General features: G+C 36.2%; 1 protein-coding gene across 2 annotated transcripts in view; it reads right to left on the reverse strand.

The window, feature by feature from the left end:
* LOC135840107 (E3 SUMO-protein ligase EGR2-like) overlaps positions 1-23,934 on the reverse strand; it is a 61,719-nt gene extending 37,785 nt beyond the window's left edge. For both annotated transcript variants that reach the window (XM_065356465.1, XM_065356458.1), the window contains exon 1: positions 23,140-23,934. In XM_065356465.1, the coding sequence (XP_065212537.1) occupies positions 23,140-23,434 (295 nt within the window). In that variant the 5' untranslated portion in view covers positions 23,435-23,934. The remainder of the gene's footprint in view (positions 1-23,139) is intronic.
* Between the last annotated feature and the right edge of the window lie 3,925 nt (positions 23,935-27,859).

Genomic DNA, 27,859 nt, shown 5'->3' on the forward strand with positions numbered 1-27,859 from the left:
GGTAGTGATGCCGTCGGGAGGACCGTGCTCCTCCTGGGGGTGGTAGTTCGGTACCGTCGGGAGAACCGTCGTTCTTTCGGGGGTTGTAGTTCGGTAGTGCTGTATGCTTCATGTGTGAGCATTAGCGCCGCATGGTATACTGTTTTTCATGTTTGATGGAGCCGTCATTCAATACATCTCTGGAACAAGCTAGCTGATGAAATTATCTCACTGGAAGATGAAGGAGCCGACCAGTTATATTCTTGTTTGATGGTGCAGCCATTCAATACATCTTCGAAGTAGTCCCCCTGAAAGAATCCCACAGGAAGATGAAGGAGTCTATCAATTTGGTGCTTTCCTGCAGTTCCTAGTGCTTGGTGAGTTTGATTTTGTTACTTTGTAATTCTTGTGCTGTTACTTGTGGGTCATCTTTTGGTCTGTATCATTCGGATTTTTTGTTTTCCTAATTTTTTGCCTCAAAATCCTCGCGTTATATTTTCACTATAATTGTGAAAAAAATTTATGAGATGATATCCCAATCAATGCGCACCTATACGAGTACATTTATTTTAATGCGATGTAATTTCTCGTAATATCACGTTCGGTAATGACGAAGAAGCTTTCATCGATGAAATTTTTATTTTTAGAAAAAATTATTTCTGCATTTCATATATGCGTATAGTGTACACGTTCGTTGGCCGCGATTGCGCGAAACCAACTGCATTTCTTATCCACATTGCCAAAATATTTGTACCATAAATCTGTTCAGGGTCTTGTAAACGAAACATAATTGAATTATGAAAATTTTCGACGAAAATAAAAATTATCTAATAACGTACCTACTCTCCGAAGCGCTCACCTGAAGTGAAGGCACACACAACTATCGTGTAAAAAGAATTTAAAAAAAAATAACGAGCGTAATTTAAACAAAAATTTTTCAAAATGTGTTACCGTTCCAAAAATGGCAATAAAGTGGGGACGATGCGGGTGGGGTTTTTCACGCGAATGCGACATCGTGGTTCGTGTTTTAATTACCCGCTTCATCGTGTGTCCGAATAAATGCGAAACTTCGTTTAGCAAGATATTTAACAATTTTTTTCACTCTTATTTTGCATATACATATTTTAATGTAGGTACAGAAAATGTAATGTACCCGACATATTCGGTTAATTGCTTAGAACTGGTTTTGAATTTTTATGTAAGTATGTCTCCAGCTAACACCTACTTATTGCAAGTTGACTTGCTGTGCCTGCCCTTCTTGTATCGTATGCTAATGTAAATTGAAAATTTTCATTGGTAGAATTTTTTAGAATGAATTTGGTTCCTCCTCGCATCATCGAGATGCAACGAAAACTTCCTTTTAGCGAGTGCAGGGCACGTTGAAGGAATATCTAGAGGTATCATCTATCAATGAATTTGAGGCGGACTGTATTTTCGGGGTGGAGCAGTATACGACAATAATTTTGTGTTTTCGTCTAAAAATTGTAGATCAGTGATGGGTACATTTGTATTGGGAGACTTCAATAACTGGTTCTGTTTGATAAATTCCATTGGGAATGATAATAGAATAATTTCAAATCGCACTGGAAGAGCCAGAAATTAACTTTTAGTACCTGTAATTTTGGTAGGCGCTTAGACACTCTTGACAATGGCGAAACCTTGCGTTTGCTGAAAGGGGAGAGGGGGAGGGGCTGAAAGCCACAAATTTGTTGACTTGAAAATCTTCTTGTGAAAAATTTGACTTTGTTAATTTTGTGCAGGGGGGGGGGGGTCAAGTGAAGAGCTTTCTGAAAATTTAATTGAAGAAAGTAGTGATTTTTTCAACAACAAAATTACATTATGATACCGTGATTTTGAAAATTCAAAAAATATCCTTCTACTAACAATCTCATAGACTTTAAGAAAAAACGAGCAATTGCTCGTAGAACTAATCTATCAAAACAAATGGATAGTTGGACCAAATTTATGTTGAATATCACTCACAGTACTAATATAAATGAAATGTGGATAAAAATACAAATATTAAAAGGCTGCTATGTCCCATCTGAAATTTCATATCTTCTCCACAACAATTACATTATTACTTCATTAGACAACATAACCAAAACCATGGCTCAATCTTTTTCCAATGTCTCAGCAACAAGTTCCTACAGTGAAGCTTTTCAAACAATCAAAAACCAAACTGAAAATTTAGTACTTGATTTTTCATCTGATAACCTTGAACCATACAATGCACCTTTCTCTATAAACGAACTACTGTACTGTTTAAACCACAACATCAAAAATTCATCACCTGGACCAGATGATATTCATCCATGTATGTTGAAACATCTTTCTGGCACCAGTAAAAATGACTTACTAAACCTCTATAATATAATCTGGTCTTCAGATTCCTTCCCTCAAACATGGAAAACTGCAATTGCCATTCCCATACTTAAACCTGAGAAAAATGCTCACCTTCCCTCCAGTTACAGACCTATTTCCTTAACTTCTGTCACATGTAAAATTCTAGAAAAAATGGTTATGAAACGTCTTACTTGGTATATCGACTCTACAAATTCCCTCAGTTCTTTTCAAAGTGGCTTTCAGAAAAAAAGATCTACTCTGGACCATCTTTTTAGTCTTACACAGAAAATCAATACTGCCTTTCAAGATAAAGAATTTGTACTCTCAGTCTTCTTTGATCTTGAAAAATCTTTCGACAAAGCATGGAGATACAGAATACTTCAAAAAATACATGCTATAGGAATTCGAGGGCATTTAGCTTACTTTATTCAAAACTTTTTATCAAATCTTACCTTTAAAGTCAGAATTGAAAATACATACTGTGAACTTTTTGATATTGAAAATGGAGTCCCTCAAGGCTCTGTGCTTAGCACCATGCTATTTATACTTACTCCTGATTGATGATATCTGTAGTATTATTCCCCAACCTGTTTCCTTAAGAATTTTTGCAGATGATATAAACATTTCAATACGCTCAAATAACATCAAACTAGCCTCAGAAATGATCCAAAAAAACTTCTCAATTGTATCGAAAAATGGGCTGAATCAAATGGACTAACATTTTCTGAATCTAAAACTCACTGTATACTATTTACTAAGAGAAATAAAACCTACCCAGAACCTATCCTCAAATTCAAAGGACATCCTTTAGTTTTTAAACCAATTACCAAATTCCTCCGACTTGCTTTTGATAAAAAAAACTTACTTAGGCTCCTTATTTTCTCAACATAAAAGCTCAACTTCACAAATGTCTAAATTTACTAAAAATTGTTAACTTGGAGCGCTGATAAACAACGATGGTAGAAATCACAAAGAAATTAAATCACGGATTGGAATGGCAAAGACCGCTTTCAACAACCTTGCCAATGTGCTGGGAAATTGAACGATGAGTATAGATCTGAGGAAGAGAATTATGCGATGCTACGTATGGACCATTCTGAAGTATTCTTGCAAAACATGGACCATGAGTGCAGAATGCGAGAAGAAAGTATCCGCTTTCGAGATATGATGCTATTGAAGGCTACTATGGATCTCTTGGAAGGACTTCATTACCAACAAGGAAGTATTAGCAAGAATAGGAGAGGAGCGGAAAGTTGTAGTTGAAGATATCAAAAACAGAAAGCTAAAGTATTTAGCTCATAAAATACGAGAAAACAGTATTTTCATGCTAGCGGTACAGGGGAAAATCCAAGGAAGGTCGACGAGAGGGAGGAAACAACCGGAACTGTTAACAACAAACTCACTGGCAAACTCTCCCTGTAAGACCCTGAAAGAGACGATCAGATACGCTAGATACCGGCTAATATAGATGGACATATACGCTATCTCCTGTAAAGGAGCGCGACTACGACAACGACAATGTTAAAAATCCAAAGTATAACCCATCACACCAACTATTACTCCACTTGTATAAAGCTCTGATACATAGTAAAATTGAATATGGAAGTCCATGCTTTTCAAACCTGTCAAGTAAAACTACTAACATTCTCAAAACTGTTCAAAATTCCTCCTTGCGCATCTGTATAGGTGCTCTCTATTCGTCTCCAATTGATAGTATTTATTGTGAAGCTGCAGAGCTTCCTCTTGATTTTAGGAAAACTCTCACGACAAACAAATTCTTAACAACTGTTTCAAATAATCCATCTCACCCTCTTCAAAAATCACTCAAGTCTATAGCTCTCAGCATTTCCTCCATACTTCAGGTCCAATCCCAGAATTTATCAAAAATATGAACAACCTACAAATCGACCTAGAAAACCTAATTCATAAACCGATATCTTATCCCCCTTGGTCTGTCAAACCTATACAGATGGAATTCTACTTACGAAACTACCCAAAACATGATCACTCCCCATTATTAATCAAGAGTCATTGCTTAGAACTGTTATCAAACTATACAGAATATAACTTATGCTTCACAGATGGTTCAAAAATCTCTAACATTCATACTGGTTATGCTTACTCAATTAATGACAAAGTTCTCAGTTTCAAAATTCACAACTGTGCCTCAATTTTTACTGCTGAACTCACTGCCATAAAACATTGCCTAATAGATATAATTTCCATTCAATCGGAAAATAAAAAATTCCTAATTCAAACCGACTCACTAAGTTCACTGCTATCCATTCGAAACATTTTTTCTGACCATCCCATAGTCCAAGACATACATAAGTCCCTTTTTAACCTCCAAAATTATGATTACTCAATTAGCTTCATGTATGTTCCCAGCCACATAGGTATCGCTGGAAACGAAACTGTTGATTAGATTAGCAAAAACAGCCGCTGCCCCCTCCCCTCTAACCTCTCTCACTCCTGATGATATTAAATCTCTAATCACTCGCAACACATTTACCAACTGGCAGAACTTTTGGTCACAACAAACTTCAAACAAACACTTCCAACATAAAAAAACAACCCTCCCCTGGAAAAATCTAGGCCACATGAACAGAAAAGAAGAAATCCTTATTACGAGTACTAGACTAACAATAGGCCACACAAAAATTACTCACAACCACTTATACCAAAAAGAACCAAAACCCCCATGCCAATTTTGCAGAAACGAACCCACATCCATCCAACACATACTTTTCAACTGTCCCCAACTAAAACAAAACAGACTTACACTACAGATAAAAGAAAACCCTCCTACTATTCCTGACGAACCCCCTGAAATATAAAAATTCATCTCCCTAATAAAAAACATCAACCTCACAAACCAAATTTACCCCCTCCCCCCTTTACGGATGTAATAATCTTGTAATTAAAAATACCCCCCCCCCTCTCCCAAAAAAAGAACCATTGGGAAGGAAAGTGATTCTTCGGATCAACGCAAATATCCAAAAGACTGTCTGTTCTATTACGATTTCAATCACCTAGGTTTACGGTTATTTGCGTAGAACGAGCTATTTCCATTTCCCTATTGAAGGACCCTACGTTGATCCTCTACAGCTTCATCGCCCATTACTTATTTCCTATACACCTGTTAGCTAGATTTCTGCAGTTTCGATCCCTCCATCGTAACTTTTGGCAGCGCTTATCGAAGCTTAAATCTGTTCTTAAGGAAACGTCCTCTATGCTCTCCCACGCACTCGAGTTGAGTTAACTTTACGTTAAAACTTATTAAAGGAGAAAAAATCAGTTCACTGGGCATTATGAGATAGGCGGCGGCGTATCTTATCGAACTGTCGAGGTTTATTTTGTAAAATTACAATCCGATGAGAAGTTGAGGATGAAAGACCCACCGGGAGAAGTTTTGTAAAAGTGCCCTGCCTCGCCTGCGCCTCTCGCGTCATTACGGTACGAGTATGTACGCGCTAACGCAATAGCGAGCTGATGTGACATTGAAAGCACGTGCCAAAAAGGATAAAAGAAAAGGGTGTAGGAAGGAAGAGAACTATACGGCCTTGGCCATGGTTTTGAATCGATATTAATATATGAATGAAATGTTACGTCATTGACTCAAAAGCGCAAGTTGGCGTTTTTTCCTACTCCCTTTTTCCTCCGCTCGAACTGCTCGCTTGATGCTCAACCTGCTCTCTACCTGCTTCATCTCTCTCATCCATCCATCGTATTTATTCTTTTCCTGCGAATGTACCTCTACCTACCTACCTACATCATCTACGTATACTAATACCTGTATTCGTACACTCGGAAATTCATCAACGAGCACGTGAAAGAGTAAAGTAAACGCAAACGTAAGCATTCCAATACCACTACGAGTAGGTATGACGAGGAAAAGCAGAAAGGAAAAACTTTCCTCGTTTTCGCGAGAGCTACAAGAAGAGGCGAAGGCGAGCCAGCACCTCGTTCTCGTAATACAAATGGAACATTTGTTGTTTTTCTTCGCCTGCTCGCGGAAGCGAGGTTACTTGTTTTTATTTAATTTGCGAGCTGAATAATTAACCGCGTTTAGTCATTGCTGCGACGATACCACGACGACGACGTAGCGTGGGCGAATCATGAGAAAGTTTTTTTTTCCTCAACTTTTTTCTCCCAAGATACGAAACTTTCTTTTCGGCGACCGATTTCGTGTACCTACGTTTACTTATCCTAAAGTGGAACTCTCGATATCCTGTTCATCCTTTGTCGACGACATCTTCAAACGATGCAGTCGCCCGAAGCAAAGGCTAAATGGCTGACGAAGAAAAAAAAGGTCTCTTTTGTACGTGCATTCGAAGCGGAAAACTATCTTTAGGCTGAATACAGCGCAACTTGAAATCTCGTAGGCGGTGGGTGCTTTGCACCGCCAACTCCCACTTGGTTCGGTTTTGAACCTTAACAACGTGCGTAAGGAGTGAAGGTCGCCAGCGGAAAAAAAAACCATCGATCGCCTGTTGAATGAAAATGCCGATACCGAGGCCACCAAAGCCAATACCGGCTTTTAAACGCTAATTACTAGTACTATGGTGGTAGAAACATGGACGATTTTTCATTTATCGAGGATTACTAATGTAGGTAGGTAAATCAGCGCGACGAAAAATTTTCTGCATTTTTTCAACACGTGCTCTTCTCGTTTTGGTATACTCGAACAGGTGCTGCGCGCGGTCTTTGTGAAATTCGAACAAAATGCTCAATCTCTGACTGAAAGTTGAAAGCTTGCTGGTTCGTTGCGTCGCCTTATTTTATAGATAGCACTGCTAAAGAAAATTACGTAGCGAGTTTTCACCCCAGAATGCGACACTTCACGATGGAAAAATCTCAGCTCATACCTATATACAATCTCTTTTACCTGTATCCGCGTTACCTGTTTTCCTGCACGCAACTCGTGACGTATTACTTAACGGATTTTAGCCCAAATTCTAGCGGATTTCGCCTCGTTTTAACCTTTACCTTAATTAAGCTCAGGTTCAAGTTCACGTATCGCCGTTGCTGTTGTTTTATCCTGGTGTATCTTGCTGAGTGAGATTTTCAGTTTATCACGTTGTTTTACGAATATTCGTTTCTTTAGTCATTTTATGCCAGAGCAGTCCACTTGATATCAATATAAAGTATGTAGTTGGTGAATTTTAGACGAGAATAAGAGAAAAACATTATGTTTTATGAATCTTCATTTTGTTTGATCAAGTTTCAGCGGGTCATAGGCATGGCACCATCCGAAAAAGACGAAAAGTCACAAACTATAGGAAATTGAGATTTCAGTTCAGAGATTTTCAAGTGAATTGGACAATTTTTTGAAAAATGATCACATTTGGTAGGATAACTATCAATAATGAAGAATTTAAATTGCAAATATGATAGTTGAAATCGCCTCCCCCCACCCCCCTCTAAGGAAAACATCAAATTTCAAGAAATCTCCACCGAATGAGAATTATAGGCAGATACTTTAATTTTCTAATGAAACTGGACAAAATTTAAGGATTAGAAGGTAAAAAAACGTAAAAATTTCAATTTTTTGGATTTTTTTATGTTCATTTTGAAAACCGAGAGAGGAAGAGGGGGCTTTCTGGCACGACTTTTTTTCACTAATATTAGTCCGGCATATGACAATGGGAGTAATTGCATCTCCCCCCCGCCGCCGATCCGCCGGGACAACTTTTTTCTTAAAAGGGACATCCTAAGAAACATTTTAAAGCAAACTTGCCCAAAAAAAAGTTGGCCTTTTTTACAAAATGGCGGCCATTTTGATGGACTGGTCAGCTGAAATCGCAGATTTTGCGTTTCAACATAGGACTTGCACGATATTTTTCTAACCTTACAAAAGTAGATCGAAAGATCATGCAAAAATTCATCACCTGTCAAAATTTCAAGTGCTAAAGTGCGTTTTTCGATTTTTGGTGAATTTTTGAAAATCCCATTTAAAGCCAAAAATGCGGGGAAAAATCAAAATTTTACCAACTTGACCAAGAAAACTGAAATTTGGGATATACCCTATTTTCGACATGCCGAATCGATTGGAAACGGTTTCAACCCGTTTTGAGCAGTTCAGGAGCCTCCAGCAGATTTTTAAAACTCGAAATTCCCACAAAATTCCATCAAATTGGAGTTGTAACGCTGAAATTTATTCTAAAAACTAATTTCGATACGCTACGAAGTGCTGCAGGTGAATTTCAAGTCGTTTTGGAGCCTCCGGCAACCTTTTGAAAATTCCTAAAGCCTCCAGCAGATTTTTGAAACTTTAAATTTTCACAAAATTTCAACAAATAGAGATGGAAAGCTGAAATTTACTCTACACTCCAATCTTAACACCCTTTGAAGACGAGTTTAGGTGGGTTCAAGTTATTTTAGAGCCTCCAGCGACTATTTTGAAAATTACTGGAGCCTTCAGTAGATTTTTGAACTTGAAATTTCCCCAAAATTCCATCAAACTAAGATGGAGAGTCGAGATTCATTCTGCAAACTAATTTCAATACGCTACGAAGTTGACTGCTGGTGGATTTCAAGTCTTTCAGGAGCCTCCAGCGACTTTTTGAAAGGTTATATGACGTTTTTTTTAGAAAATTGAAATTTCCTAAAATAAGTTGGAAGCTTCAAAACCATTTGAAATCACCATTTAGTCTGCGAAGTAAATTTCAGCTTGCCAACTTCATTTGATAAATTAATGTTACGGGAATTTCAAGTTTCTAAAATCTACTGGAGGCTCCAGTAATCTTTAAAAAAGTCGCTGAAGGCTCTAAAATGACTTGAACCCACCTGAAGTCGTCTTCAGAAGGTGTTAAAATTGGATTGTAGAGTAAATTTCAGCTTTCCATCTCAATTTGATGAAATTTTGTGAAAATTTAAAGTTTCAAAACTCTGCTGGAGACTCCAAAACGACTTGAAATTCACCTGCAGTACTTCGTAGCGTATTGAAATTAGTTTTTAGAATAAATTTTAGCTTCACAACTCCAATTTGATGGAATTTTGTGGGAATTTCGATTTTCAAAAATCTGCTGGAGGCTCCTGAACTGCTCAAAACGGGTTGAAACCGTTTCCAATCGATTTGGCATGTCGAAAATAGGGTATATTCCAAACTTCAGCTTTCTTGGTGAATTTGGTAAAATTTTGATTTTTCCCCTCATTTTTAGCCTAAATGGGATTTTCAAAAATTCACCAAAAATCGAAAAACGCACTTTAGCACTTGAAATTTTGACAGGTGATGAATTTTTGCATGATCTTTCGATCTACCTTTGTAAGGTTTGAAAAATATCGTTCAAGTCCTATGTTGAAACGCAAAATCTGCGATTTCGACTGACCTGTCAATCAAAATGGTCGCCATTTTGTAAGTAAGGCCAACTTTATTTTGGTTAAGTTTGCTTTAAAATGTTCCTTAGGATGTCCCCTTTAAGAAAAAAGTCGTCCCAACGGATCGGGGGGGGGGGGTGGAATTACTCCCATTGTCATATACCGGACTATATGGTTGGAGAAAATTCTCTCGTGAAACCTGACAACTTTAAGGCATCGACAAATATTTTTTTTCACAAGTAGTTATAAAGGGAGCTCTCTTTTCGATTCCTCTGGTTAGCCATGGATGGTGATAGGGGGGGGGCTAAAGTTGGTATGTGACTGAGGTGTTTGAACTAGAAAGTCCACAATTTTAGAAATGTGTAATATGTACTTAGATTTTTTCATATTTTGTAAAATCGTGGGAGCTCACCGGCACCTCGTTATTTCTCACTGAGGGGACTGAAAATTTCATTACGTGATTTTCTCTCCCGATGTAGCAACTTTTAGGGGTGGAGTGAAAAAAAAAATGTTCCTACTCAGAGCATATACCACACCCATCCCATGAAATTATGACGAAACGAAAAACTTTTAGTACAAAGGTAAAAATAACGCAGTTTTTTTTGGTCTACCCACCAAAAACATTGATTTCTTGAAAAAGTGATGAAAAAAGCAAAGATGAATCGTTCAAATACCTATTCTATAACCAAACGAAAAACGTGCATATTTTCGCTTTGAAAACAACAAGCTCAGACATTTTAAGCAAACTGCCCTCCTCTACTACCTCTTTATTTATTTTTTTTTTCAAACCGACCGTTCTCCGAACTTCGAAGACAGGTAGGTGGCTGATTTTGCGTTCGATACGTCGGCGATATTTTTTTTCATTTATCACAATTTTAATTGAAAAAGAAAACGTTCGTGTATCGAAGGAAATGTAGGCAAACTTTCCACGCAGCTTTGGCCAGTGTGGGTGAGCGAGTATACACCGAGCTACTGCAGGTGATTGATAAGCTTCGAATTGAACCACATAGCGATATTATTTTCATTGTGTGGAAGGCGGTAGTCGAATTTATATCTTGTTTGATTCATCTTCGAGAAATTACTAAATCAATGATGGAACTTCATGGGCTAGAAATAGATTGTGGACACATCAATGTCCTGTAAAGGATATGGAATCCCGACGACGACGACGACGTCGACGACCTACACACGACAAGTAATGAAAGTTTTTTTCAAATAAAACTGTAAAGAAATACGTCTATAAAACGAAGAGAAGATAGTAGCTACTAAATTGTGTTGCAAAATCAGTTGATCATGATACTGGCGAAGGGAAAGAGGGAAATTCCAACAGTCAGACAAATTTTTCAACTGAGCAACGCTAAATTGAATGAATATGCAAAAAAAAATGCATCACCGCTCAAAATTTTAGATTTTAAAGCGCGTTTTTTGATTTTTGACGAATTTTTAAAAACTAAATTGAGACCAAAAAATGAGGAAAAAATCGAAATTTCATCAAATTGATCTAGAAAACTGAAATTTGTCAGAACCATGTTTATTTGATCCCTGAATTCGAATAGAAACGATTTAGAACTGTTTTGAGACAGTCTGGAGCCTCCAGCAGGTTTCTGAAAATTGAAATTTTCACAATACTTTACCAAATGAAATTGCGGAAAACTAAAATTCACTTCATACTCAAATTTCAACATTCTGAGTTGATTGGAGTTGGTTTCAAGCCGCTCTGAAGCCTTTAGTCATATTTTGGAAATTCCAGATTCTCAAAAAGTGTCATAAAGACCCTCAAAATTGATTTATACATTTTTTCAAACTGATAAAAGCCAATTTGGAAAAAATTAACTGTAATCGGTCAACTAGCTCACTAACAAACACAAATGATATTCCTCCTACAAACTCAAGTTGAATTGGACAAATTTTAGGGCGTCTTTTTCAAAAACTGGAACTTCTAAAAAGTTGCTGGATGCTCTAGAACATCTTGAAATTACCTCCAGTCGAATCAGCATGTTGAATGGATTTTTAGCTTTTCATCTTCATTGGATGAGATTTAGTGGCAATTTCAACTTTCGAAAATAGTACTTCTTGTGAATATGTGTCATTCCGTAGGTAATGGGCTCATTTGGTCGATTCTATTTATCGAGATAATCGTGTTTTTAGTGAAAAAGTCGAGAGAATCTATAATCCAGGTTTTGATGATTTCGATGTAGAACATATCAGACTATCGCGTATTGAAGCATCAAGGCCGCAGGTGCGCCCCAAGCGGAGAAAAACAGAACTAAAGTTTTCCTAAGAAGGGCCCATTTGGTCGGTTTTGTTTTTTGCGGTAAATTCATTTCCAAAGACGTCCGAAAAAATACCCTCCGAATTATACTGCATCTAGTCGCCAGTAGTAGGACTCTTAAGAAATTGTTTGAGGTGGACAAAGCTAGATCGAAAGCGCGTGCTAAAGTCTATTTTTCGATTTTAGGTGAATTTATTTAAAAATCCAACTTATAGGCCACACATGAGAAAAAAAATCAAAATTTTACCAAATTGACTTGGAAAGCTAAAATTTGGCGCATGCTCTAATTTCGACCTGCGAAATCGATTGGGAACGATTTCAAGCCGTTTTAAGCAGTTCTAGAGCCTCCAGCACATTTTTGAAACTCAAGATTTTATCAAATAAAGTTAGAAACCCGAAATTCATGCTGTTATTCAACTTAAACACGCTATTAAATCAACCGTTGGTGAGGTTTTAAGTCATTTTGAATCCTCCAACAACTTTTTGAAAATTCTTGAAGCCTCCAGTAGGTTTTTGAAATTTGAAATTTCCACAAAATTATATCAAATGAAGTTGGAAATTGAAAATTCATGCTGCTCTCCAACCTAAACGCGTTATCAAGTCGACTGCAGGTAGATTTAAAGTCGTTTTGGAGCCTTCAGTAGATTTTTGGAAAACAGAGCTTTCTCAAAATCGGCTGGAGGCGCCAAAACGGATTGAAATCGCCTGCAATCCACTTCGGAATAATGTCAAAAACAGGGTGTAAACTGAATTTCATCTTTCTACCAAAAACGGAAGCGGAAGGGTAATTTTTTAAAATTTTTAAAGAAGTTTGAAATCGATGAACGAAAAAAATGTTTCAGACTGGAATACACCGATTTTTTAAAAAATAACGGGTACCTTATATCGACCGAAGCTTCAAGACTACATCAAATCCACCTACAGTTGACTTCACATAGCGATAGCGTATTAAAATTAGTTTTCAGAGTAAATTTCGACTTTATAACTCTATTTGATGAAATTTTGTGGAAATTTCAAGTTTCAAAAATCTATACTGCCCTCATAGAAAATCACTACTAGCGTCATTACTAAAAAAAAATACTAGTAGCTTTTTCGGCAAGTAGCGTCACTACTACTGACAGACGTTACTAATGACTAGTAACGTTTGTCAATAGTAGTGACACGCGCAAATTTGCGCATTTTGCACTGAAAATCATGGCAAAAACATGTTAATGGCAGCTGTTTACTTGTAGACCCTCCTAGAACAACGAATTCTCCCCAAAAAAATTTTGAAAATCAAAAAAAATTTCATGCCTGGGATGGGGTTTGAACCTGCAATCCCTCACTCTCTAGTTACCTGCCTAACAAACTAGACCACTGAGGAAGTTAGAAGATGAGGTGTTAGAAACATTTATAATTATGCACTTTTTAGCACTCTGGACTTTAAAAAATTTCAAGTCTGATGATTTTTTACAAAATTAAAACTGAGTTTTTGGTGTGTTGATATTTCTAGATAAAAATTAAATGGATATCATACACTCGTATTCGATATTCCTTTGCGAAAATGGACCCTTCCCCATCCCCTTACCATCGTCCCCCCTCCGAGGGGGCTGGTACCTGGAAATTTTTTTTTCATTTTTCGACTGGAATTTAGGCTTTATTCGCAAAAATGGACTTTTTTCCGTTCCTCTCCCCTCCTCTCCCGACTCTCCCCCTCCTAGGGGGCTGGTACTTCGAATTTTTTTTTTTTCATTTTTCGACTGGAATTTAGGCTTTATTTGCAAAAAACATGGACTTTTTTCCGTTCCTCTCCCCTCCCCTCCCTCTCCAAATTTTAAAAATATAAATGGGGCCCGAGCAACTGAGCAAGCCATGATAAAAGCTCTTGACAACTGACAATTCTTCATTTTTTCAGGATATAATCATTTCTATAAATGCAAAAAATTGAAATGTTAAATGATTGTTTCCAGATATTTGGTGAAAAAAAGGGAGTTTTAGATTGAGGATTTCTGGTAGTTTGACTGAAATGCAGCAGAGGACCCTTCTTAAAAAAAAATTCAAATAAAAAAATCGCATTATTTGTGATGTGAGAAGTCAATTTTGCAAAAAAACATGGTTTTTGGGAATTCTTTAATTTTCATTTTTCACTAATTGTAGGTACCTGCCATAGCTGTTAGTAGCGTCAGTTTAATCGTTACTAGTGTCGGCTTGGTCATTAGTAGCGTTAAATCATTCACTAGTAATGTTGAGACAGTCGCTAGTAGCGCCGAGTCAGTCGCTAGTAGCGTCGAGCTGGTCGCTAGTAGTGTCAGTACAGGCATTAGTAACGTTTTCGGTATCACTAGTAACTTTTTCAGAAACGCTAGTAATTTTTTGAAGTCGCTAGTAGTGATTTTCTATGAGGGTGGAGGCTCCAAAATAAGTTAAACCAGTAGCAGCCGACTTATAACGTGTTCAAATTGAAGTGATTTCCAACTTCATTTGATGAAATTTTTGTGGAAATTTCAATTTTTGAAAATCTGCTAAAGACTTCAGAACTGCTCAGAACGATTTGAAGCCATTTGATCTTCAAAAATTCACCAAAAATAAAAAATACACTTTAGCACTTGAAATTTTATCTGGTGATAAATTTTTGCAATGCTCTTTCGATCTAGCTTTGTCCAGTTCAAAAAATTTCGTGCAAGTCCTATTCTGGGAAGCAATATCTGCGATTTTGGCTGTGTTAATTAAGATGGCCGCCATTTTGTAAGTAAAGTCAATTTTTTTGGCAAGTTGGCTTAAAAATTTTCCTTAGGATGTCCTTTTTCAGAGAAAAGTGGTCTCAAAAGATCGGCGGAGGGGGTGGGGGTGCAATTATTCCTACTGTCATATGCATGGACTTGTTGAGACTATTCCATCACCAATTTCAAAAAAATTGAAAATGACTCACTCTTGGTAAAGTTTCACTCAAGTGCAGAAGTACTATACAAATCTGATTAGCCTACACGCAGCGCATTATTTACATACCTAGGTATATAAATATTAATAGGCTAAACTCGATATCGTTAGTTCAAAACAATACCTACATTTTCCCAAGTACGTATCATGATATTATAGGCCTAGTTGCAGCTGATTAACGATACTTAAGTGGCGACTGGACGAGTATGCTACCGGCACCACGTTAATTGTAACGCAAGAATATTTAATACATAGAGCGTACATTATGGTAAAAATATGTGTTTTCATTGGGAGAGAATTCAACTGGGATTCATTACTTAGCGACCTGTTTAAAACAATTTAACTCGATATGAACAATTTCCGGTTATTTGTCCTTCTTTAATTGATAACAACGTCGGAAGAATTTTATCATTTTAAATTGTCGAATGACGATGCAAATTGCATTTTCGCCGTTATAATATCTATAGTGGCGCATGCCACTTCGCTCGCGTCTCTTACGTATATAAGCTTCGACGATTCAATTTTTTCCAAGAAATTCGAAGCGTACTCGAGGCAAAAGATAGCAGCGTGTGCGACTCGAGTGCATATACCATGAGGCAAGAAAATCAGACACGTATGTAGATAGTAAAATGGACTCCGCGGTTAATTATTGTTTTTCTTGTGAAAAAATTTGGCTTGGGTGGAGAAGAAAATTTATTATCGGAAAATAATAAACGTCGGGAGAGGCTAAATTATTAAGCGGAACGATACGTCGTCGACGACGAAGCGATCTATACCAAGATGCATGAAGAAGAGAAAAAAATGGAATAAATTAAAAATTAGCCATTCCTCCGAGAAAAAGGAGAGGATGAGAGGAAGACGAACAACGGCAACAATAACGTTAACTGATAATTTCAATCAAACCCTATATACCTACAACTAGTCTATATTGATGAAACGATTGGCGCGAGATAAAAAGTTGTACATACGCGGATGATATACGCAAGCTTCACCCTATCCTATGCTGTATATGATATACGCAGTCGTACACCCATAACTAAATGCTTATACTATATATGGAGACGGCGAATCATATACATAAAACAATAATTATATACGCTCCACCGTGGTGCAGGTTTTCTCTTTATATACCTCGTATATACTCGCGCGCATACGTCGCGGTCGTTCTCGAATCTCAAAATGAATACCTATATTACGAGTACACATAATATATAAAAAAAAAAACACAACCTCTCGATGGTTGGACAAAAGGTGGGTGTATCGTCTATTTTATGGTAATTTCTGCACTTTCACCGCGTAAAAAAGGCGCCTAAATACGACGCTATAGTACATATAAGTACACCAGAATGAGAGAACAGTAGAGTCGAGATCCAGAGGTGCAGAGGGAGGAGAGGGTGAGGTGTTTGGCGGCCACGACGACGCGACGGCAAGAGGTTCCATATTTTGCGATTCGTGCTTAATTTACATTTTAATTTTCGATCGAAATCTGGATTCTTTATGGAGTTTACCTTATTTAGAAGTACGATTTACGTGATACGTCCGTAAACTTGCCCCTCGCTCCTACTTGTACCTCAGCTCAGCCTCATCGCAACACTAAAATGATAAATGCGTCTTGCTAGATATGCGAGTACACCTAGTAGGTACTAATTATCAATTTTTTACACTTTCATAACTCGACGATGGTTACTCGTATAGTGGTTGTTATTTGTAAATTCCAGCTAGTCGCTTACAATGCCTAATTGCTTACGAGTAAAGTGTCCTGTCCATATGGTGAGGCTATTGCCATTCCCTATAAATAAATATGTAGGTACTGAATGGGGATTTAGAGTCAAAACCTTATTTTGCAAAGTTGAAATTTTCCACCATGCAAGTGAAAAGGCTTACAGTGCTGTTGTTTACATCAAATCATGTGACAATAGGAATAACTGCACCCCCACCCCCATCCGCCGATATTCTGAGACAACTTTTCTTAAAAAGAACATCCTAAAGAACATTTTAAAGCCAACTTGCCAAAAAAGTTTGCCTCGCCATCCAAATGGCGGCCATTTTGATTGACAGGTCAGCTGATATTGCTGATTTTGCTTTCCAACATAGGACTCGCACGAAATTTTTTGAACTGAACAAAGCAAGATCGAAAGAACAGGGAAACCAAAATTTCAAGTGCTAAAGTGCATTTTTAGATTTTTGGCGAGTTTTTCAAAATCAAACTTTTAGACCAAAAATGAGCTAGGGAAAAAATCAAAATTTTACCAAATTGACGCATAAAGCTGAAATTTGGGAAATACCCTATCTTCGACCTGCCAAATCGACTGGAAACGGTTTCAACTCGTTTTGAGCAGTTCTGGATTCTCCAGCAGATTTTTGAAACTTTAAATTTCTACAAAATTTCATCAAATGAAGCTGGAAATCCGAAATTCAAGCTGCACTCCAACTTAAACACGTTATGAAGTCGACTGCTGCTGGTTCAACTCGTTTTGTAGCCAGAAGTAGATTTTTGAAACTTGAAATTTTCACAAAATTTCATCAAAATGGAATTATAAAGTCGAAATTCACTCTGGAAACTAATTTCAATACCCTATGAAGTCGACTGTAGGTGGATTTCAAGTCGTTTTGAAGCTTCCAGCTACTTTTTAAATCTACATGGTTGATCGATATATTGCAGTCTGAAACATATTTTTGGTCCATCGATTTCATACTTTTTAACAAAATTTGAAAAATGACCTTTCCTCCTCCCTTTTAAGGTACATAGAAAGATGAAACTCAGTTCACACGTTATTTTTGACAGTAATAGGTAATCCGAAGTAGATTGCACGCAGTTTCAATCATTTTTAGAGCCTCCGGCGGATTTTTAGAAACTTCTGTTTTCGAAAAAGTGCCACAAAATCTGTTCGAATCGACTTTAGCATTTTGGGCTTTCCTACTCCATTTGATGAAATTTTGTGGAAATTTCCGGTTTCAAAAATCTACTGGAGGCTCCAGTAGTTTCCAAAAAGTCGACGAAGGTTCCAAAATGACTTGAAACCCACCAGCAGTCGATTTAATAACATGTTCAAGTTGGAGTGCAGCATGAATTTCGAATGTCCACCTTCATTTGATGAAATTTTTCAGTTTCAAAAATCTGCTGGAGGCTCCAGAACTGCTCAAAACGAGTTGAAACGGTTCCCAGTCGATTTGGCAAGTGGAAAATAGGGTATATCCCAAATTTCAGCTTTTCAGGTCAATTTGGTAGGATTTTTTTTTCTTAAATTTTTTGCTTAAATTTATTTTCAAAAATTCACCAAAAATCGAAATATGCACTTGAGCAATTGAAATTTTGGCTGGTGATAAATTTTTACATGCTCTTTTGATCTAGCTTTGTACACTTTAAAAAATTTCGTGCGAGTCCTATGTTGGAAAGCAAAATCAGTAATTTCGGCTGACTTGTCAATCAAACAAAATGGCCACCATTTTGTTAGTAAGACAAACATTTTTTTTGTAAGTTGACTTTAAAATGCTCTTTAAGATGTCACCTGAAAAAGGTTAGGCCAATGTTCCAACCCTTTCTCCCTCCCGCAAAATGCGCAGCGTTTTACAAAATTTAAAAAATGTTTCATTAAGTGGTTTTTCAATGTCTTTAGTATTTCGATATCATCTCACGTTAAGATCATTACTCGTAAAAAAAGTCCAACTTCATTTTCATCAATTTCAAGACGTGTTCTTAAAATAATGACTTTAGTTTTTTTTTCTTCCAAAGTATGATAATTTTATGACTACTCTTTCTACTTGGTACTCTCATCGAACGAGGAGAGAAGCACTGGCCTAAGAATTTGAAATTTTTTCCCAAGTCTTGTTGAGGTCTTTGACCAAATTTGTTGATGGGGCTCCAAGTATCAAAATTTCAAAACAAAAAATATAAAATAACATGATTGAAAAACGGCTCACCATTGAACCTATTTATGATTACCTAAGAAATAATTCGTCGTGGATCAGTCCTTTGCTGAGTCTAGACTAGAGGCAAACTGCCGATTTTTGGAATGAGCCTCTTTGCCTTTTTGAGGTATTAAATTACACTAAGACACCTTGAATTGCCAGAACTTGATTTTTTTAAAAAATTCTGAATAAACCGAAAATCGCGCTGGAGGTCCCAAAATGGTCAGAAATCTTGAAATTTGGTTCGAGTGAGTTCGTAATAGTTTCAGGACTAAAGTTCCATCATTTGTTTCACTGAATTAATATAGGCTTTTACATACATTTTTTCGAAAAAGCATGAAAATCGTCGAAAATTGTTTCAAAAGTTCACCAAAAATTTAAAAATAAATTTATTCAACTGAAATTTTGATTAGAGAGGTTTCAGACCGTGTCAATGCCATCTCCAAAAATTGCAGTTTTGTTCAAATCAAAGGCAGATACCTCGAGAGGTTCCCTTATTAAGCGTGTGAAATTTTAGAAAAAATTAATTAAAAAATCGAAAAACTGAAAAGAATTTGTTCACACAAATCACGAAATTTTTCCAGTGTTTTGGACAAACGAATCGCGTGGGCTTAAATGATTTTTTTTTACGAGCAACAATCTTACAAAAATTGTGAAAAAACTTGGGCTTTTCAAAAGGTAGGCACGAATTCAATTTTTCGTATCAAAGTGCTAAAAAAGATGTGTACTTACTTGAACACATTTAACTATAAACGATTTAATTGTAAATTCATAATTTTAGAATTTTTCGATGAGTCGATTTTTTTTTAAAGGGAAAAGACAAAATGATAATCAACTTGGGTTCGTTTTAGCCTCAATAGTCCCCGGGGGGGGGGGGAGGGCAAAAGAGAAAATTGTAATTTTGGTATAAAATATTGTTGATACGTCTCAAATTTTGACTGTTTCATACTCGTACTCACAAATATTTTTCGGATTATTTCAGAAAACAAAAATAATAATTTCAACATCTACCTAATAGAAATTCACTCATAATTTTGCATCTTTCCTGAAATGTAGGCCTATGATACGTTCTAAACATCATTGATACCTACCATGAATTTGTCATTTCTTGTTCCTGTAGGTATTTCATTTTACATCGATTTTGAAGTAATATTTTATCATATCCAAAAATCTATCTATCATCAATCGGACTAACTCATGCTCAACATGTTCGACAGCTCTGACCAGAACCATCTTCAGAGATATTGGTACTGAAAAGGCAACTTCACAAGGTGTCTTTAGTGGTGACTTCACATGTTTGAAAAATTATTGAACTGTTTTAATTTTTGCGAATATTTTTTGGAAATGCAACACAAATAGTATCATTTGATTGTAATTTTTGAAATAATCCCATTTACTTGCATTATGTTTTATTAAAAATTTATCTCCTGCGAGGAGTTCCATCAAAATATGACAAAAATCATTTTAGGAAAATTATTATTCTTTCGTGATTCTTAAAAATTACTAAACTGCTGCATACAATAAATGTATAGGTACCTAATAAAATAAGCTGTTCTCAAAATAATTCGCGCGAACATGGAGAAAATCTCGAATCTCGAATACTGAATAAAAACCTCGTATCGGGCAGAGAAATTAATTAAGAAGAACGTGAAATGAAACTGCGATCGTGTATTTTTGTGTGAGTGTCGTGTAAAAGTGAGAATTCGATTTTTCTACTCGTATTTCTAGAAAAGAAACGAACTTAGATAGATTGCCCTCTTTTTTCTCGCCGAATGGAATTTTTCCACGAAATAATTAATTTAGTAATTGTTTCAAAAAAAGGGTACTACGGAGTTAATTAATCAAAATAATGTAATTTCCTGATAAATTTAACACCGTTATTTACTGCGTTATTCGGTTTACGATTGATGTGGTTTTTGAATACATACGAAACTGTTTTCATTTATCTTAATTTCAATGTGTGATTCGATTTGATTCGAGAAAATTCCACGACTTTTTCGGTATGTTTTTCTGTTTTGTTCAATTTGACGGTCTCGTTACCTAATTATTTCAATCCAAAGTATCTGAAAATTTAACTCTTAGCCTATTGAGTGTAAGAAAAACTCATGATTTTTTCTACAGAATTAGCTTGGGTTGGTTTTTCATTTTTTTTTTCCTTCACGAATGTAGCATCTTTTTTAATGCAATAGATATACTGGATAGGTATCAAATTACGCGAGTAAAGAATTATCTTCGAGTTGTGTATTTTCTTCCTTATACCAATGACACGTTGAAAGTTGAAATTTTACACGCTAAATGATACGATATTTATAACTGATGCTAATAACTGCCATTAATAGTAACTGGAAATATTCCAAAAAAATGGAGAACAGAATGTCCTATTATTTTATTGATGCGAGTGCGTGACTATGCGTTCGCCTGTATTTTTTCTATTTCAGTTATTTTTTTCTTCGCGCGTTTACAGGATTTGATATTTTTTTCCAAAATTTTTTGGCCACTTTTTAGAGGAATTTTTTGACTTTAATGTACAATTTGGCAATTGTCGGAGGATGTAGCATTTTCTCATATTGGTGTAATAAATTTTCACAATGAGTGCTTTGGGACTCTCTAGAAATGATTTTTAAAAAATGAGTTAAATTTGGGTAATTTCGACTCGTTTGAAAAAAAATTATATTCTCTTGAGATGTCTGGAATTTTCAAAATCGAAAATACGAAAAAATGACACCTCAATTTTTTGATTTGTTAAACAATTTAAAAGCTGTAGTTTTCAAGTTATTTAGGCTCAAAATTAATTTTCCTCAAAACTTCCAGCTCCCCTCTCCCGTTTCTTCCCTCCAGAGAAGAGCAATTCGAGTCATTCGTCATCTCTCATTGAAGCCTATTCTCATAAAAAATATTTTTGAAAATCGTCGAGGCCTGAGAATAAAAAACCTGGCGATTTATTATGAAATGACTCTAAAGTGTTCCTCTTCAGTCTTCAAATTCAACGTGAAAGTTCAAGGCTTTTATGGGGTTAATTTTCACTCTCAGTTTGAAAAATGTTCATCGTAAAAAAGTTTGCTTATTTTATGAGATTTCCAAAAGTATATAAAATTTTTTCCTAACATTGAATGTAAAACTCTGAAATTCGCAATTGAACATGAAAGAACATGAAATTACTACATATGCCTAAAAGTTAAAAAAAAAAAAAAAAAAAAAAACTGAAGTGATGCTCAAATGATAAACCTTGACTAGAAAATAAATTGTCAATTTTGGCCAAATGTGATGAAAAATTCAGATTTTTTTTGCCCATTAAGTAGTTTGGCTTTTCAGTCTGGACGTTTGAATTTTCTAACAATTCTGGTTAATAATTTTTGAAATAACTTGTGTGCTTTTTGTTCAAAGCCTCAATCAAGAATTTTAGTGATTCATAACGTAGGTATGTGTTTTTTTTTCTGTAAATTAAAATGACAAATGTGCTAAATTTTTCGAGTAGGTATGTCTACGTAAACGTATGAACTTTGATGAAGTGTTTCGTGACAAAATATCATCGTTATTTTTTTCAATATTGTCGCTAGCTCCCCCTCTCCTCCCCTGAAAAATTATTTAATCGTTTTGAAAGTAACCTGATGTATGTACATATTAATATTTTAAATTTTAAATATTTTGTAATGTAATATTAAATTTTTTTCGAAATTTTTCCCTACTACGAATTTTTCAAAACGAATAAAAAGTCGCCGAGATTCTCATCAACGTTGAAAATTTAAAAAGAAACGCGAAGCTCTAAAATAATTACTCGAGTGGATATTTTCGATGAATTTTTCGAAGCGTGGAAAATTTTCTAATGATTGGTTTATGATTTGCATGAAATGGCGGTTCAAGGTGACCAAGCAGAAATTATATTTTAGATTTGAGTGTTCGATTCGGTACTGAAATTTCCTTGTATTTCATGTTTGCCCAAAAAGGCAATGAAAACGAGATATTGACAGATCTCGAAATCATCGATCATCTGTTTTAACGATATATTGATGTGGAACTTGTAAATATTATTTCGATGTTTCGATATTTAATGAATCCTGCTAAAGGCGTGGAAATTTTTCATTGAGATGGATTTTTAGGTCGACTGAGGCTTACAAATCTTACTAGATTCACTTTTCGATGATAGTGATACGTTCTGAGAGTATTATTTCAGTGTACCTAATTGGTAAATTTAGGATTCGCGAGTCTGTAACTCGAACCTGGCACAGCATTGGATGGAAATACGTATACAGGCCTAAGCTTAGAATTTCGCTGAAAAAGCGTGCCCGTATTTTATGGATTCGTGAGGAACCAAGCCAGCAGCTGGAGGAAAACTCGATAGAGAGGGCCGAATTCGTGATGGTATTTTTTTTTTCATCAAAAAGGTACACAAAACTAACCTGTAATCGTAGCGGGCACCGAAGTGGCAGAAGTGTTATTAAACCATCTGGTAAACCAATCGGATTCATTGGCTGGTCCGGCGCTAGTGGATGGTGTAGATTGCACATTATACAGATACCCAGCGGCAGAGGCTTGATACGAAGATTGTTGGTGACTTTGGTGTCTTCGATTGGCGAGTAAACGGTTTTGTACTTGTAAAAGGTCCAGGTATTCGGCTTCGTTGGGGCCATACGCGGGCCTTCGTCTGTCATCACCAGCAGGACTGTCGTCTCTTTGCATTTCTAGTAGCAACATTTTGCGGCGATGTTTTGGTCTTGCAGGCAGAATCCATGTCCATCCGCTGTTAACCGGTTTCAAAACACAGTTGCGAAACGTAGTTTACCATTCGGATTGATTTTTTTCCACCTCTGGTTGTTCGTAATGAATAAAAAAAATTATTGAAAAAAAAAATTTAAAAATAAAAAAACAACAAAAATTATAAAGAAATTGACACTATTCGCGTTATCACCTTTTTTTATCGGCGAGCAAAAAAAAATTATCACACTAACACGGTCACGAACTGCTAATAATATTTAAACGAGACAAAAAAAAAATAATCGAATAAAATTTATTATTACGACGATTTCGTCGAATTGAAAATAAAATCGACGATAAAATAGAATTGAAAAAATTTACGCACACGAAACATCTAGAAAGTAGAAAAAAAATCGCGAAAATTTCTTCCGGGTAAAAGTTAATGTTACTCTGTTACTTGTCTGAACGTGTGTACATTGAAAACTACCGCTTTACAAACCATGAATGAAGTATCTTAGCCATGAATGAAATAGTTCGGTGATAGTGGGTTTTAGTACCGCGCGCCGCTTAGGTAGGTGGCGAATTCGCCTCATCGCCGGTTATCTCTCTCTCTCTCTCGCTCTCCGAATAGGTATACATTCACGACCTCACAACTCCAGAGAATCCGTGACGTCATGCGGTCACGAGCCGCGTTTATCAAATGCCGTTTGCCGGCTTATCCGAATCGCGAATACCTGTCGCTTGTTGCACGTGCGAAATTCGACGCCGCCTGCGCCTGTTTACAAGCTACAGGCTTATTCAGACATGCATATTTGCCTTTCGAATGTGAATCTGAAATGAAATGCAAGGGCGAACTGGCCTATGTGATGTTGACTGGCGATCGCCAGGGGCCCCGAGGACCCATGTTCTTCAAACCAAAATTATGCCATTTTCACTCTCTCCAAACATGAATTTTTGCAAACCTTTGCCCTCGCTTGGCTCCGGCCTGTTTAGTGTTTACTTTTCTTTTATTTCAAAATTGAAATTTTTAATCCCTCGAAACTCAAATTTTGAAATTTTGGAGTTGAAAAGTAGACTCATCATAAAAAAAATGTTTACACCTCAAAACACAAATTTTTGAACACTTTTGCTCTCGCTTACTTCGGGCTTTGGGCTTCTGTTGTTTTTTTTCAAATTGAAGTTTTGAAAAAATGATATTCAAGCCCAAAAACGCACTTTTCACCTAAAAAAACTTGAATTCTTGAAACAAGCTTTTGCCCTCGCTTCGCTCGGGTCTGTCTGCTTTTCATTTTCAAAATTAAAATTTTTAAAAACTCATCAATCATCATTCAAATTTTAAAATTTTGGATAAAAAAAATGAACAAATTTTTAAAATATTTTCTGAGCTTAGAAAAAACTCTCAGTTTGAAACATCCATAAATTCAAGAATGAAAATAACAATTTTTCAATGAACTTAATAATGCGAGTAATCGATTGGAAAAATTCAAGCTATAGGTATCTAACAGGTAGTGAAAGTTGTGAAAAAGTAGTGAATTCAGTCAAAAAGGTAGTGAGAAAATGAAAAAATCCATTCATGCGTTCATTTGTATTCTTTTCTTTAAAATTTTGATTGAAATTTAAAGATATTTTATGTAGGTGCAAATTTTTTTCCAATTTCAAAGTTTTTTGTTGGAAATTCCCTTGTGAAAAATTTGACTTTGTTAATTTTTTTGTGTGTGTGGGAGAGGAGGGGGGGGGGGGTCGAGAGGAGAGCTTTCTGAAAATTTAGTTGAAAGAAGTATCTTGCGAAAAAAGTAATGATTAAAAAAAAAGCCGCTAGATACCATAAACAACTTCCGGTATAATTTTCCATTATTGGAGGGAGGGGGGGTCAATTCAATTTTGAGAATTTCCGACTAATTTTTGGTATTTTTTAATAATCTAAGCACTAGAGCAGTTTGAGCATTTCACCCAAATGAGGCATTTTCTCAAATTTTTGTCGTTTTCTAATTAGTCCAGTCAATTTAGCAAAACTTTTAGTCGAACCTCGAAAAAATTGGGGGAAAGCTGAATTTCACATTATTTGTTCGGATAGGTCTCTAAAACAACCTATCAAAAGTTGCACCCCGCAACTTGCCGGCTACCCCCTCCCCCCCGCAAGAGGTCATTAACGTTTGTCGATACAGGTTTTTCGACTGTATCGCCGACATGAAGAGTCCGAGAGGAAAAATGTCCGTACAAAAATTGTTCTACGCTATATTTCCTATCAGCATGACCAATTCAGCTGTTCCCAAAATGGCGATTTCACCCTTAGTGAGGAGGGGGTAAAGTTGTCAATTTTATGAAAATTGTTTTAAAAAATGAAAATCAACAATTTAAAACGTGAACTGGATTCACGATAGACTCGAAAATATTTTGACCAAAGTTGCACACCACAACTTGTCTACTACCCCCGCACGAGGTCATTAACCTTTGTCAGTCTACGTTTTTCGGATAGGTACATATATCGCCGAAATGAAGGATCAGAGGGAAAAAAGTGATTGAACTAAAATTATTCTTCGTCAAATTTCCTATAAGCATGACCAGTTCAGTTAAAATATATTTTTTGATTTTTGGTAAATTTTTGAAAATCGAATTTAGGCCAAAAATGAGGAAAAAATCAGAATTTTATCAAATTGAGCTATAAAGCTGAAATTTGGGACATGCACCATTTTCGACCTGCCAAATCGATTGGAAACGATTTCAAACCGTTTTGAACAGTTCTGGAGCCTCCAGCACATTTTTGAAACTTGGAATTTCTACAAAATTTCATCAAATGATGTTGGAAAGCGGAAATTTATGCTGCAATCCGATTTAAACACGCTATTAAATCGATTGCTGGTGGGTATGAGTGGTTTTGTGGCCACCAGCAACTTTTTGAAAATTCTGGGAGCCTCCAGTAGATTTTTGTAACTTGAAATTTCCACTAAATTTCATCAAAAGCAGTTGGAAAGCTAATATATTTTATTCTCTGAACTGATTTTAATACGCTAGGGAGTCGACTGCAAGTGGATTTCAAGTCATTTTGGAGCCTCCAGCAACTTTTTGGAAATTACTGGAGCCTTCAGAAGATATTTCAATGCTCGAAATTTCCATAAAAATTCACCAAACAGAGTTGGAAATCCAAGATTCACTGTGTACTCCAATTTCAATACGCTATCAAATCGACTACAGGTTGGTTCAAGTCATTTTTTGGAGTCTCCAGCGACTTTTCGAAAATTTGTAGCCTCCAACAGATTTTAGAAACTTGAAATTTCATAAAAAGCAGTTGGAAAGCTGAAATTCATTCTGTGAACTAATTTCAATACGCTCTGAAGTCGACTACCAGTAGATTTCAAGTCGTTTTAGAGCCTTCAGCAACTTTTTGGAAATTACCGGAGCCTCCAGCACATTTTTCAATGCTCGAAATTTCCATAAAATTCTACCAAACAGAGACACCCTATTTTTGACACTATTCTGAGGTGGATCACAGGCAGTTTCAATCCGTTTTGGAGTCTCCAGCAGATTTTTAAAAACTCATAATGCCACAAAATCTATCCGAATTAACTTTTGGCTAGCCAACTCAATTTGATGAAATTTTGTAGAAATTCCAAGTTTAAAAAATGTGCTGGAGGCTCCAGAACTGTTCAAAACGGTTTGAAATTGTTTCCAATCGATTTGGTAGGTCGAAAATGGTGCATGTCCCAAATTTCAGCTTTATAGCTCAATTTGATAAAATTCTGATTTTTTTTATCATTTTTGGCCTAAATTCGATTTTTAAAAATTTACCAAAAATCAAAAAATATATTTTAACTGAACTGGTCATGCTTATAGGAAATTTGACGTAGAATAATTTTAGTTCAATCACTTTTTTCCCTCTGACCCTTCGTTTCGGCGATATATGTACCTATCCGAAAAACGTAGACTGACAAAGGTTAATGACCTCGTGCGGGGGTAGCAGACAAGTTGTGGTGTGCAACTTTGGTCAAAATATTTTCGAGTCTATCGTGAATCCAGTTCACGTTTTAAATTGTTGATTTTCATTTTTTAAAACAATTTTCATAAAATTGACAACTTTACCCCCTCCTCACTAAGGGTGAAATCGCCATTTTGGGAACAGCTGAATTGGTCATGCTGATAGGAAATATAGCGTAGAACAATTTTTGTACGGACATTTTTCCTCTCGGACTCTTCATGTCGGCGATACAGTCGAAAAACCTGTATCGACAAAGGTTAATGACCTCTTGCGGGTGGGGGGGGGGGGTAGCCGGCAAGTTGCGGGGTGCAACTTTTGATAGGTTGTTTTAGAGACCTATCCGAACAAATAATGTGAAATTCAGCTTTCCCCCAATTTTTCGAGGTTCGACTAAAAATTTTGCTAAAATGACTGGACTAGATTTCTATGCTATAATTTTATTTGCAAATAAT

Source organism: Planococcus citri, chromosome 1, assembly GCF_950023065.1.
Source record: "Planococcus citri chromosome 1, ihPlaCitr1.1, whole genome shotgun sequence".
NCBI classification, from domain to species: domain Eukaryota; kingdom Metazoa; phylum Arthropoda; class Insecta; order Hemiptera; family Pseudococcidae; genus Planococcus; species Planococcus citri.